This window comes from Pinus tabuliformis, chromosome J (genome assembly GCF_031772625.1).
Source record: "Pinus tabuliformis cultivar Carrire ecotype Pingquan chromosome J, CPIR1, whole genome shotgun sequence".
NCBI lineage: Eukaryota > Viridiplantae > Streptophyta > Pinopsida > Pinales > Pinaceae > Pinus > Pinus tabuliformis.
Genome location: NC_142295.1, coordinates 1,052,364,976 through 1,052,377,196, shown reverse-complemented (window position 1 = coordinate 1,052,377,196; position 12,221 = coordinate 1,052,364,976). Strand labels below are relative to the sequence as shown.

The following is a 12,221-nucleotide window of genomic DNA, read 5'->3' as shown; positions in this document are numbered from 1 at the left end:
AATTTTAATTTAGTTTAAAAAAATTTTATGTATCATAAAAAAAAAAAAAAAAAAAATATTTTTAGAATCAAATTTCATTTTTTTAGTTTTTAACACAATAACATAAATAAAGAAAAAAAAAAAAAATCAAAACCTTTCATACAAACAATGAATAAAACAATAAAGAGGTCGAATCATATAAAAACAAACATACAAAATCCCATACGGCATTGAAAAAAACCAAAGGCCCGAAGTTATTCGCCCTGGAAGCATGTATCCAAAGAAGAAGCTTCTGTTCATGCTAGGACAAAGAGGCGATCTGAAACTTGGCGCAAGCTTGCTTGAGCTCTTATAATATACCCTGTCATCTGTGAGGTTGTTGCTATAGTGATTGCTATAATGTCAACAAAGACTCCGGATTTAACTTGGCAAATCTGCTCTTCTGTATTCAACATGCTCTGGTTATTTTCGCATGTGTGAGCGCAAGGACCAAAAGACTCTTGATAAATTGCGTGCTGAAAGAAAAGCTAAAATTGATGAACTTAAAGAGCGGACAAATTATTATCTGACTCAGCAGCTTATTCAGAGATATGACCTTGATCCTGCTGCAAAGGCAGCTGTTGCTAGTGTTTTAGCATCCAAATTAGGGGCAGAGTCAGGTTTGAATTTCACCATACAAGATGATGCAGGCATTATCCAAAACCAAGCAAAAAGCCATGATGTCGAAGTTGTACCATCTGCTGGGCTTAGAAACAGGAAACATTCCCATGAAAGGAGTGTTAGTGATGGTAGCATTTCGACTGAGCAATTGGCTGACGATCAAGATGGTTCTGCAGCATTGGTAAACCCTCAAGGTGGCACAAGGCAGCAGGGATATGTAGTTGAACATCATCAAAAGGGTAGTGCGAGTGAAGGAGGTTGGATTTCTCGACTTGCAGCCATGCTTGTTGGTGAAGATCCATCGCAATGTTATGCCCTGATTTGTGGTAACTGTCACATGCACAATGGTTTGGCTAGGAAAGAAGATTTTCCATACGTAACATATTACTGCCCACACTGCCATGTGCTAAATGGTTCGCATCAAGCAGGATTTGGTGATATCGTAGCTGCGTCAGGAAGCTCCAGAACAATCATCGATGTAAATTCTTTTGTGGTGGTTTCAACTGCCCTCAATTTTGCACGCATCTGCTAAACTCGGTCAGAGAAAAATCCTCCTAAAATCGGCCTTTCTGTTTCAATTAAATGTTATCCTATCTTTATCTGATTTCCTGTGATCTCTCTCTACATGATCTCAGTATCCCAGGAATAGACATGGTCAACCATGTCTAATCCAAAATTAATTTGTGATTCGGAAAGGCTTCTCTGACATCGAAGATCTATACCGCTCAGAGGGCTTGAGCATTCTATTACAGCTTTTTCAGGATTGGATAATTCTCTTACCTAATTTGATGGGATGTTGTTGGCATGTAGATGCAGTGTTCTTGATATTTCTCGTCATTTGTTCTCTAGGGAAATTTTCTTGGCACTTGTAATCCTTCATTTTGGTGATAAGTCACCAAGTAAGATCCACTGAAAAGACGTTGGTAACTGATGGCATTGTGATATTGAAGACAGTGGTTTGTGTACTGTGCTGATTCTGCCGAACATGGCACAATTTCAAAGCTGCAATGGGTTGCATTCCGGGTGTGATTTAAACCGCTTTGTAATTCCCATAGAAATTTGGCAGACAATTAAATATATTATGCGAAAATGGAATTCGCCCAAACGGAGCAAAGTTTTATGCGTCAGAGCATCGGATACTTCAATGGACTTTTGGTGATTCGACATTCTGCACTGTTCAAACTAAACGTTCCACGCTGCATTTGGTTCGAAGCTCATTCAGGCACAGTGAAAGACCTCAATTTGTTGCTGCCTTTTGTCAGTCAAATGTTGGTGACATGAGCCCAAATGTCTTGGGTACATTTTGTATAGACACTGGATTGCCTTGTGATTTCAATCACAGCACTTGTAATGGGAAAAATGAGTTATGTTATGGTCAAGGCCCAGGATACCCAGATGAATTTGCAAGCACTCGCATAATTGGAGAGAGACAATTCAACAAAGCTACTAAATTATTCAACAGTGCAACTAAGCAGTTGTCAAGTAAAATCAATTATCATCATGTGCATCTTGAGGTAAAAATTTTAGATGAAGATCGCAGCAAGGAAAGGATTGTTAAGACATGCCCTGCTGCAATGGGCTTTGGCTTTGCTGCTGGAACAACTGATGGTCTTGGAGCATTCGATTTCACGCAGGGGGATGACAAAGGGAATCCATTTTGGAAGCTGGTTAGAAATTTATTGAAAACACCAAATGCAGAACAGGTTGAGTGTCAAAAGCCAAAACCCATCCTACTCGACACAGGGGAAATGACTCAACCTTATGCATGGGCGCCATCTATTCTTCCGCTTCAGATTCTAAGGATTGGTCAGTTTGTCATCCTTTGTGTACCTGGAGAGTTCACAACAATGGCTGGAACATGTTCCAAACGAGTGTCTGTGGATTATGAAAGAATAGCTAAATTTGGTATAATAAAAAAAAACAGTTATGGGTAGTTCATTTGAGATACTTGGAACCAGATCCAGGTTGCTATTGTTGAAAAATTAGGATAAAGTTCAATGGATTTTATCATGAAGATAAGCGTTGACTGGTTAGTTATTTTTTTTGGTTTGGAAGATCCATTGCAGCAGCAAAGAATGATCATTCGCTTGCATTGTTCGTGTTTGGGGACTCACTAGCAGATTCATCAATTCCTGGCAGTTGTCAGGGGAAATGTTCCTTGGTCCTATTAACAAGGGCACTTGCGAGGACAAGCAATCAACATTTTATATATATATATATATATATTTATATATTTTTTACTTATATTATATAAATTTAATATAGAGTGAATATATTAAAAAGAAATTTTCAGTTTAAAAAAATGCAAAATAACCCAAAACAAATTTTCAGTTTAAAAAAATTATTATTATTTTTTTTTTTATTATTTTTTATTTTTTTTAAACAATACAAAACAAATTTTATTTTTATTAAAAAAAAAACAATAAAACACATAAAAAAATCAAAACAAATAAAAACTAATAAAACAAATAAAAAATGAAAATAATTCAAAAAAAAAAAAAATTCAAAATAATTAAAAAAATTGCAAATGGAAATTTCATAACAGCTGAAAACATTTTATGCTAACTTGTCTTGTTGGAGTTAGGAACTAGCGCACAAAGGCAACATGTAAAAATTCATTTCATTTTATTTTGGTTGCTAAGCATTCATACTCATTCTTGCATTTTATATCTTTCAAAAATCTCTTACAGTTTTCATGCAGGATATGTACTGAGCTTTGACAGGTGCGCGATGATCCAAGTCCATGAAGATGTGATCTCTCGAAATCACATTCATTATTGAAGCTTGAAGGAGTTAATTACAAATGTCGTGACATTTGTGGCTACAGAGAAATGTTTTGTTGTCATGATTTGTTTCCCACACTTCTCCTTCAAAGCCTCATCAGTCATCGATGTTAAAGTCCATTGATTCATTGCCTTATCCATCATGACTTCATACATGTCTACTTTTCTGAGTCGCATACATTTTTACCTTCTTCTTAGTTCATCCTTTTTGCCTCATGAATAAACCATCCATCTCTCTACATTGCCTTGCTTTCCTTGCCATAAAAAATGTTTGACCATAACATCTTGTATCTATAGTCCTACCAATCATTTGTACGAACTCACGTTGACTGATGTGGGATTCCTTAAGGCCCACCTTTCAACAAGTCTTGACCCATCGACCTCAACACCTTATCTGGGATAAAGACTAGAGTCATTATTAGTACCTTGAGGCTTGCATGCCTTAATGGCAAGTATTCTCACCAACGAACAATGGGAATACATTAATGTCCCTTGTTTGTTGGATCTTGCAAGTGGCTCGACATCAGCTCATTCATTCGCACTTCGCAAGATGTACTTGGGTACCTTGGCACTCATTGACATTAATGGTGAGTTTGCCTCGCATTGGTTAACGACATTCATCAATGGTCGGTAATCCAATGACTTCTTTCCATGTTCGACATCGACACATTCATTCACATGGAAAGAATTGTGCCACGATATGGGACGAGATGAAGACTATATGATTCAGGAGCAGATTATTTTATACTTTGGAACAGATTCAGTAGCAGTAATAAAGGATCCACATTCGCGACTTCATCCATCATATATGCAACCAAGACACAGATCACATTCTTGTATTCTTCATTCCATGATTCAACAGCAGAAGCTACACTTTTCTACATATACACAGTTTGTCCACTCAGGTAAGTAAAGGTATGTTCTTTCCTAGCTTTTTATCATACAATTCCTTTAATACTAAAATTATAATTTTTGGAAAATGTTTCACCATGTTCATATTCACATTCATACTCCATTATCACCTTCCATATGTCATATATGTCCTTTCAACACATATCATCCTAACCAACATACTTTTTCCAAACAACTACTATTGCATTATGATTCAAATGTTACATGTTTTGCAAATAATGATCAAAGAAAGAATGGTTGATTAAATGTTTTCAAAGTCTTTTGATGCAACACAAAAACAATGAAAGTATTGTTACACAAGAACCAATACTAAACAAATTTTGGTTGTCACACAAGAACCAACCAAAATAATATGTTGCAATCAAATGTTTTTAAGAGAGAAGACTTTGCAAAAAGGAACAAAGTTGTCAAAAACAAAATTATGTGAAGTTAAAAAATCGATATCAGCCAAAGTTCATGTAAAAGCAAGACAATTCAAAAGATCAAATCGTGATCAATGTAATAGATTGCATGAGGACATGCAATAACTTAAGTTGGGGGGTATGTTGGTCCGCCAAATTAACCTCAATTTTCACTCCATTTTCACCTTTATCCTAATTTTGTCACCTCATTTCATCATATTATCATTACATAACCCTATATTTCCATTACCATATGAGTTTATATTTTCATTTTCCAAAGTTATTAATTTCATGTATTTAGAGTGAATTTATGATTAAAAGTTAGAGAAATAACATGTATTTGCTTATACCTAAAAGTGGCTTGAGTTTGATAACATGTGTAGATCATTTGGAAGTTTCCAAGGCACCCTTATGTGGCCTCCCAAGATCAAATTCGAATTTCAACTCAAGAGGTGGACCATATTCCAAGGAGAAAGATCATGGAGATTTTGATGTGTCATGGGATTTGTATCTAGTATTTAGGGATAAGTTGAGACAAGTATGGGTCTAGTAGATATTTAAGGGATCTACATTTATTGAGTAGATATCCCTATTTCATGTATAAATAAGAAGAGCATCCTCCAAATCATGTTATGAGGAGGGAGAGAAAACAATTATCAGTTATTCATTAGCACCAAATTTATGATTGTTCATTCAACATGAATAATATAATTTTCTCCAAATCATGAGTTATGAGTGTTGTTTGATTCTTAAGGTGTGATAGTTGTTCATGTGTGCTCATTGAGGAATGGAAGGATCCCCATACTGAGATAAGTGCACTTTGTTGTAATGTTGTGAATATACTAATTTTAATTATGATGTTCATCTTATTTCTTTCTTGTAAATACTTGTAGATAATTTTAGTATGAATTCATGTTGTGGCCATGTTTTGTTGTGTGAAGGTTGATCTCCTTTCAGTAGCTAGTTTTGATGTGAGAAGGACAACCAGGAACTCCTAAGTTAGGAGTCTCTTCTCCATGAGCTAGATTAAATTGAAATAAGATTTACTTTCTCATATGCTTTCCTAGATTACATTTATGTGAATATTGATTCCCTTTCAATATATAGTTTTTATGTGAGAAGGGAAATCAAGTCCTCCTAAGTTAGGAGACTCTTCTCCATAAGCTAAGAATTGAAGTGAAAACAATAATTTACTTGCTTGCATTTACATGCTTTCTTTCTTGCTTTCTTAGGTGTTTGGTAATGTTATTATAGGAAGATTGTAGAAGGACAATCAAGACTCTTGAACAAGAGACTCTTCTCTATCTTCTAAAGTAAAATAATTCCGTTGATCAAACATTTTTATGCTTTCATAAAATAGATTTGATAGTTTAGATTTGTAATATGCATTTCCATTCTAAACAAACTTCCTACACCCGTTTCATCTAAGGTTCCATATATTTTGGTTTGCTTCTAAGTTTGCGATACCCCGGATTGATAAATTAAATGACAGGGATTTAGCAGACAACTAAATCGCCCAACAGCAGCAACACCAATTTGAGCACAGAAGAGATGATAAAGGTAATGGAAGACATGAGACTACAAGTTTCAGAATTAAAACAGGTAAAAGAAAAATTGGTTAAGATGGAAACAGATTATAATATCTCAAAGATAAACGTTGTGGAAAAAATAAGGGATATCAAAGCATTAGAAAATAAAGTAAAAACATTAGAAAAAGATCTCACTTTTGACAAGCCTCTGGCAGAGATCAAGAAAATCCTTTGGGCCAACATCACTCAATCTATAAATGATGTTTGGCCATCCATCCAAGTGATCTTTGAACAAATTGATCTAGTGAAAGCAGCACAGGGAGAAATTCAAAAGACAAGAGCTTTGTTAGGACAAATGCCAGATGAAGCCAACCAGCTTATACACTTTTTGAATAAAAGAAATAACGAACAACTGGAAGAACTTGGCATCTCAGACAAGACAGAAACTATTTTGGAAATCAAAAGGGTGCTAACCAAGAGAACTTTAATGCAGAATTTAGAGAGAAGATGTTAGGATATGCAAGTAGAAATTAATTCTTTTATGGAGAAGTTCACTTTTTTGCAGAATAAAGGGCTACCTAGTCCTTTGGTGATTAATGACAGATTAATGAAGCATATAGATTATGTAGATAAATTGAATAAGTATGCTGGCAATCAAGCTAGTTCATCAACAAGTGCATCAGGAATAAAAACACTCCCCACAGGCCGAGTTCTCTATGACAGCTTAGAGAACTTATTCTATGTTTAGCATGAGATAAAGCATTTGTTCACAATCCAACCTACCTTTTTCAGATATATAGAAACTGATGAGACCCTGAGGAAACTTCAGAAGCACAAATTGCTAGAGCAAAAATGGTGGGAAGACATGTTAGAAATTTTGTAAATTTATCTTTAGTAAAATGTAAATTTTGAGCTATTTACCATAGTAATGTAGAAATTTTGAATAATATAACACTTATTCACAGAGATTATCCTGATTATACACTATTTGCAGAATGCATGCATAATACATAACCTCCTCTACCATTGATCATCAACTTGCAGAATTAGAAAACAATCGCATGCACACATTGAAACATCAATCACACATATCAACAAAATATGTAATGGGGAAAGCATACAGCTGAAAACCCCCAACTATATGTATATTATAATGATAGAGAACATGTAACAATACATAGTACAATACTCCTCACAAGTACTCAGTACTATCTCCACATGCTACTCACAAAACTAGCTCAGATCTGAACAAGTCACGGGTTCAAATCTCCTCCACTGTTTGCCTGCCTCTACTGCACAATCCAAGTTGAGAATAGATCAGATCCAAGTTCGAATTCCCTTAGCTTGTACTGTGCAATCCTCATTGGCAATCTCAATTAATGATTGTGCAAATCTCATGCACAGTTACAGTCACAACTGATAGTAGTCTCACTCTTTCACCCACCTCTAACACTTGTCTCCACTGAACTGTCCATGCACTGAGTTAACTGATGTATTATTTAGTTGATTTATGAGTTAATAATTAGTGAATTAATTAATAATTAATTCACATCACTCATCACTAGTGTATTTGGCAGTTAGACTAAATACAACTAGTTCAACTAAGTCAAACTGAACACAATTCCATCAACTCCTCAATCAACTCCACCAAACTCAATCACTTGAGTTCTAATTGAAGTCCATCATGCAATAGCTCAACTAACCCATAGGAAAAGCGTATTTCCTTCTGACAGTTGCATGTGCCACATCCGTAGCTTGAACTGAAGTGCTGCAAGAGGATAAGATAATGTTTATAGTCCAAATATTATTGAGAGCTAATAATATTCTACTGTTCTATTTTTGACTGGCAGTCTAAAAATAGACTCCGCCCATATGTCTAAAAATAGAGGTCCATCTATTTTTACCAACATGAAGAATCATCCATAAATAGCATCCTGCAACTCATAGACCATGATCCATATGTCTAAAAATAGACATAGTCTAAAAATAGACTTTGCGCCAAAAATAGCCTACGAGCCCACTTAGTGAAGGCGACTTCTTTTCACTAAGCTCCATCATCTTGTTGCATTTTCAACACTCCCTCTCAAAAGAATATGGATTATCTACAACCCCTATCCTGCCTCTGTGGTATTCGAATTTGCTCTTGGTGAGCGCCTTCATCAAGATATCAACATCCTGATCCTCTGTGGGAATGTATGAAAGTAACATGATTCTCTGCTGCACACAATCTCTGATATGATGGTACCTGATGTCGATGTGCTTGGATCTATCATGAAATATTGGATTAGCCGAGAGTTTAATGAAACTCTGGTTATCACAATAAATCACAGTAGGCTCCAAGTGTGACCCGAACAGCCCAACCAGGATCTTCCTCATCCATATAGCCTCGCATGTAGCCAAACTTGCTGCCATATACTCGACCTCTGCTGAAATGAGTGCCATGGATATCTGCTTCCTGCTGTACCAAGAAACTGTTGTCGACCCGATACTAAAGATCCCTCCAGATGTGCTCTTTCTGTCCGTTGGGCTCCCTGCCCAATCTGCATCCGTGAAGCCACATAGCTTCACCTCATCCTCCTGTCTGTACCACAATCCATATCCCAATGTGCCTATGAGATAACGCAATACATGCTTTCCTGCCTTCCAGAAGAGCTTGGTTGGCTTAACCATAGCTTGTGAAAGCTGGTTAACAGCATAGCATATATCGGGTCATGTATTGGCCAGATACATAAGCGACCCCACCAACTGTCGATAAACAGTGGCATCCACTACCTCCGTTGAAGTTGCATCCTCCTTCCTCCAACCTCCAGGAAGAGGAGTATCAACAGGCTCGCAACCATGCATGTTGAACTTCTCCAGTATCTCCCGGGCATACTTACCCTAAGAAACAAATAGTCCATCACTGCGCTGCCAAATTTCCAATCCCAGGAAATAATGAAGGAGGCCCAAGTCCTCCATCTCAAACTCTCTAGCAAGATCCTCCTTGCATGAAAGTATCAACAGCTCATCTCCTGTCAAAATCAAATCATCTACATAAAGTACCATGATCAGCAACTTACCCTCCACCACAATCTGGTATAGATTAGGATCCGCCTCACTCTTGGAGAATCCAAGTCCGGTGAAATAATTATCTATTCGTGTGTACCAAGCACGAGGTGCTTGTTTCAACCCATACAACGCTCTCTTGAGCCTGCACACATGCGACTCGCTGCTGAAGATCTCGAAACCTTCGGGCTGCTCTATGTACACCTCCTCCTCAATGACTCCCTTGAGGAACACAGTCTTCACATCCATTTGATGGATATACCACCCCATTTGCGCTGAGAGAGCAAGAATCGTCCGTATGGAAGAATACCTTGCGACAGGTGAAAAGGTCTCCTCATAATCGATCCCCTCTATATGTGAGAAGCCTCGGGCAACAAATTTTGCCTTGTACTTCTCCACACTCCCGTCAGCTACCTGCTTCACTTTGTAGATCCATCTTGAACCCACCACTGATTTCCCTTCCGGTCTTGGGACAATCTCCCATGCACTGTTTCTGACAATCGAATCATACTCTTCCACCATGGCATCTACCCATGCGAGATCCTCCACAGCTTCCTCGAAAGAGGATGGCTCAGTCACGACACATTTTCTCACAATAGCCATGTATCTAGTGTACCGATCAGGTGACTGTCTCTATCTGCACTGTGCTGTAGGTGGTCCTACAACATTCTCTACATCTTGAGCCAGTCGCTCAGCTTCTATAGTGTGCTTTCGCCCTCTGATGGTTGGCGCTGCATGAGTGGTCTCTTCCACTCCATGAACTTCATCTTGTGGCTGATCCACATCCTGAAGCTCATCCTTAGGAACTAATAGCTCCTCATCTGCATGCAAGTGTAGCTCCCTCTCAAGCGAACACTTCATGGCTTTCTCCTCTTGAAATTTGATATCCCGTCACACAACAGTCTTGCGACTGTCTGGAAAATACACACAATAGTTGTGGGGCGTATCAGTGTACCCCACAAATATCCCAACCTCTGCGGTTGGCTCCAGCTTCTTCCTAGCATCCTTCGTCACATGCATGTAAACAGGAGAACCAAAAATCCTCAAATGGGAAATATCAAGCCTCTTACCAAAATAAGCCTCCTTGGGTGTACTCATGCCAAGTATCTTGTGAGGACAACGGTTCTGCACATATACTGCAGTATTGCATGCCTCCGCCCACAAGTGAAGGGGTAGGCCCTGATCATGCAACATCGCCTGTGCAACACCCACGATCGTTCTGTTCTTCCGCTCAGCAACCCCGTTCTGCTGTGGGTTATGGGGAGCTATGAGCTCTCTTTGAATCCCTTCTGCGCTGCAAAAGTCCTTGAACTCGCCAGAGATGAATTCACCACCATTGTCGCTCCTAAGAGCCTTCACCTTCTTCCCCAATTCCTTCTCGACCAGTGCTTTGAACTCACAGAACTTTGAGTATGTCTTGCTCTTCTTCTGCATGAAGAAGATCCAGCACTTACGAGAAAAATCATCAACAAAGATCACATAGTACTTGTGCTTTGCTGTCGAAGCTACTGAGAAAGGTCCACACACGTCTGTGTGAATTCTCTCAAGGATCATCGTGGCGCAACTATCCTTCTCTTGAAAGGTGGCTTTCATAAATTTTCCCAAAGTACACCCCTTGCAAGAGTGCCTTTAGGAAGCCTAGTAGAAATCTGCTACAGTGTCTTCAAGACTCCATGGTGAAGGTGGCCCAATCTCCAGTGCCAAAACTCGCCATCATCCCGGCTCACCAATCCTTCTACCTTGCATGCCATTGCTGCGTAGCCATCTACATGCAATTGATAAAGGTTCTTGACTCGAACCCCTATCTTCCGGGTTTCTCCAGTTGTCTTATTACGCAGGAAAGCCTTTCCCTCGCTGAAGACAACATCATATCCCTTGTCTTCTAACATCGCCACAGAGATAAGATTCTTCTTCAATCCTAGAACATGCATCACTTCCTTCAATATGAAGGGTTTACCAGACTCCCTCTCAAAGGAAATGGTACCGATACCAGTCGCACTGTATCTACCATCATCGCCCATCTCGATGTGCACTCCAAGATATTTCTCATCCATATCAGAAAACAAATCTCGATCTCCTATCATGTGAAAAGATGCACCACTGTCCAAAAACCATACCAATCCCATCACACTTGATACCAAGCATGCGATTAGCGAAAAATCCAGCTCAAACTGCGAGGCTAAGGCCTCTCCCGCTGCAGATCCAGCAGCTTGCTTATTTTTCTTCTTCTGCAGACAATTTGTGGCATAATGTCCGTGCTGGTGACAGTGAAAGCACTTCACCTTGGACATGTCCTGCTTCTTGCCTTTTCCACAGGAATGAGAAGCTTTCTTGTTTTTCCCATTCTTTGCTTTGACAGCCAAAGTGCAATTTTCTTCATCAGATGCCTGTGATGAAGATCTATCCCTAGTATGCTGCCTGATCTCCTCTTGCACAAGATCAGACCAAAGTCTCTCCCATCCTGGCAATTTCTCCCGACCATTGACAGAGTCCTGATAGGAATGCCAACTCTTTGGAAGACCAAGGAGAGCCAAGCTCACCAAGTCCTCATCATTGACAGTCACCTCCACACTTCCCAACTCATCCCGGCATTGGGTGAACTTCATGAGATACTTGAGCATACTGTCTCCTTTTTCACACTTAATGTTTCTGAGTTTATCCTTGAGCGCCAATTTCCTCTGGTCGCTCTTACTTTGGAATAAATCTGTCAACGCTTTCCACATCAAGTATGGAGAAGCCTTTCCATGCAGGCTGGATACAATGTAATCCTTCACGCCCTCCAACAGAATCCTTCGACACTTTGCTGTCTTCTTTTGCCAAGCCTCAACTTGAGCAGCATCAATAAGCTTTGGGACCTCAGCCTCTATGAACTCCTTCAACCCATTGTCATCTAACACCGCCTCCATCCTATC

General features: G+C 38.8%; 1 protein-coding gene and 1 pseudogene across 1 annotated transcript; both read left to right on the top strand.

Annotated features, from left to right (window-relative positions):
• Positions 1-418: 418 nt before the first annotated feature.
• LOC149230539 (uncharacterized protein At2g24330-like) lies at positions 419-1,171 on the top strand. The gene has a single exon (XM_089381341.1). It carries the CDS (start codon positions 452-454, stop codon positions 1,169-1,171), a length of 720 nt encoding a protein of 239 aa, XP_089237467.1. The 5' UTR covers positions 419-451.
• A 745-nt stretch (positions 1,172-1,916) lies between these two features.
• On the top strand, positions 1,917-2,573 carry LOC149230538 (neutral ceramidase 2 pseudogene; annotated as a pseudogene).
• Positions 2,574-12,221: the final 9,648 nt, after the last annotated feature.